Source organism: Eimeria acervulina, genomic scaffold (assembly GCF_000499425.1).
Source record: "Eimeria acervulina Houghton genomic scaffold, Eah_scaff2303, whole genome shotgun sequence".
Taxonomy (NCBI): domain Eukaryota; phylum Apicomplexa; class Conoidasida; order Eucoccidiorida; family Eimeriidae; genus Eimeria; species Eimeria acervulina.
The window spans coordinates 1-2,505 of record NW_013548472.1 but is presented as its reverse complement, the minus strand read 5'-3'; the positions used below and the strand labels follow the sequence as shown (position 1 = coordinate 2,505).

The 2,505-nt window shown below is 42.6% G+C and overlaps 1 protein-coding gene across 1 annotated transcript; it reads right to left on the bottom strand.

Annotated features, from left to right (window-relative positions):
- Window positions 1–1,857: 1,857 nt before the first annotated feature.
- EAH_00065880 (hypothetical protein, conserved) lies at window positions 1,858–2,430 on the bottom strand (the record flags this gene model as incomplete). Its single annotated transcript, XM_013392785.1, has 1 exon — window positions 1,858–2,430. One exon carries the CDS (start codon window positions 2,428–2,430, stop codon window positions 1,858–1,860), a length of 573 nt encoding a protein of 190 aa, XP_013248239.1.
- Between the last annotated feature and the right edge of the window lie 75 nt (window positions 2,431–2,505).

The window sequence follows — 2,505 nt, the reverse complement described above, 5'->3', positions numbered from 1 at the left end:
CTTCAAGCTTGTACTGCTGCTGCGGCTACCTGAGTCGAGGGGTTTTGCGTGAACGCCTTTTCTTTAGATTCTTTTTGTTTTTGTTTATTTGTTTTATCTGTTTTTCTTATGCTTTATTGGTTTATTATATGGTTTGCACTGAGAGTTGAGTTTCTCTATCTATTTGCGGGTCTTGCGGTGTATAGGCAGCTAGTAAAGAATGAAGAGCTTCCTTCTTCTTGTTTTTCTTTACGGCTGGGGAGGGAAGGGGAGCTGCTTCGGGTGTACAGGCACCTGCTCTATCTGTGTTGCTGCAGCTCTCTTGCTGCTGTTGCTGCTGCTGCTTTTGCTGCAGTCTAGCAGCAGCAGCAAAGCAGGAGAGGGGCCCCTTGGCGAGTTGAGGGGGCCCCCAGTCGTTTGTTACGCAGCATCTGTCTGTACACCCCAGACGAATGAACTCCTCCTCCCACTTGCTCTACAGTCTTAGGGTTTAGGGTTTAGGCTTGAAGCCCCCTAAACAGCAAACGAAAACACTAAAGAGCGAAGAGCAGCAAATGAATGCTGCGCCAAACTTTCTTCGTCAACTCACTAACAAACCCAACGTGTGTTTATATAGATATATATATATATATATAAACACGCAGCAAGGACATATACATAATATATATATATATATATATAATATATACATATATATAAGCATATATATATTATATACCAACAAGAATGGGTTTATATGTAATTATACATTCCTATCCACATAAATTATGTATGAATTATATATAACGTACATACATATATATATTCATTACATATATATATATATATATATATACATATATATGTGCATTTGTGGGTGTATATATATATATATATATATATATGCATTTCATGCATATGTATATACATTAAATATAATACATTATATACAATTCATATATATTTTGAATACGAATGTGTAAATACACACAATAAACGCCTGTTGGATGTCTGTCTATAAACCAGCAGATACGAGAGCAGCAGCACTCACCTCCGAAGTGTACAGACAGCTACGATTCTAAGAAAGACAAAGAGACACACCCGCCCTATGCTTCTTCTTTAGCTGTCTCCTCTTCCTTTATATGTGTCCCCTTCTGACTCCCTGCCTATGCTGCTCTTGCTGCTGCTGCTGCTGCTGCTGCTGCTGTTGCTAATGCTGCGCTAGGTGTCTGTACACTTGAACTGTGGTGCATGCCCCTACAAGACATAGAATGAGAGAAAGAGACCCTAAAGGTATTTGTTTCTCTCCCGTCTTTGCTGTCTGTACAGCAGAAACGAAGCCTGCGCCCCCTTAAAGGCAAACGAGCTGTCTCCTCTCCAGCCCACTACATCATTTAGAGTGTACGGGCATACTGAGCACACACAAGGGGGTCTGTTGTGTATTTATTTCGTTTGCTTTAGTTTTCCTTTTCTGCTGCACTCGGCTATCTGAGGTGTGCATAAAACCCCAGGCAGCAGCCACTGCAACAAGAGCAGCAGCACGTGCAGCAGCAAGAGCAGCAGCGGCTCTGGCCGAAGCGCCTTTCATTTAAACTACGTATGGTTAAAAGAAGCAACCCGACAAAACAAAGATGCCATGCAGAAAGCAGGCAATGCGACGCATGAAGTGAAGTGTATGTATGTCTGCATGCATGCATTACGCATGCATATACACTCATCTAGTGTATTCATAATGCATGCACATAAATGCATGCATTATGAATACACTAGAACATGCATGCATGCATGCATGCATGCATATATACACATGCATGCATGCAAGGAATTACAATATAGTAGACGATAGTAGGCTATACCCACGACAAAGAATGCAGGCAAGCCCGACAAAGTTATATTTCTCTACAAGTATGGATTGAACCTCTCCGTCATCTTGTCGACGTATCCAGTTACTACAATATCTAAGTATGATTTTAATGCACCAGGGACAGGATCAGAGAAGGTAATACCATAAGCTGCCAGCGTATCTGTTGCAGACCTCCTGGTCACCTCTTTAAGCTTATCCTTCCACTCATGCATCTTTACGCGCAGGTGAAGATCCTCCTCGGGCCCTAAACTAGGTTCATCCATCCGTGCTGCAAGCTTATCCATCTCTTCCAGTATCTTCGCTGACTCCTTCTCTCCTCCTATTACTGCATCTATCGCTGCAATAACACTATCTGCTGCCGATGTGTCGGGGTGCATGCTCTTGATCACCAGCTTTATGAACTTCCCTGCTTCATCAAGCTTCTCCCCCATATCGGTTCCTGCAGAACCTAAGAATTCAAATAGCCGCCCTACTGCTTGAAGCCCTTCACCAGCATCACGGCCAGCGCTACTTCCTGTTTCATCACCAACTACTTGATTGCCTAGAGCCCCAGAAGCAGCAAACAATAACCCGACCACAGGAAATGCTAATGCACGCATTATCTTCATCTTGATAATCAATTTAAAAAAAAAGAGATGACACCAGCAAACTTGAACTCGATGATGCACAGATGCTACCAACGA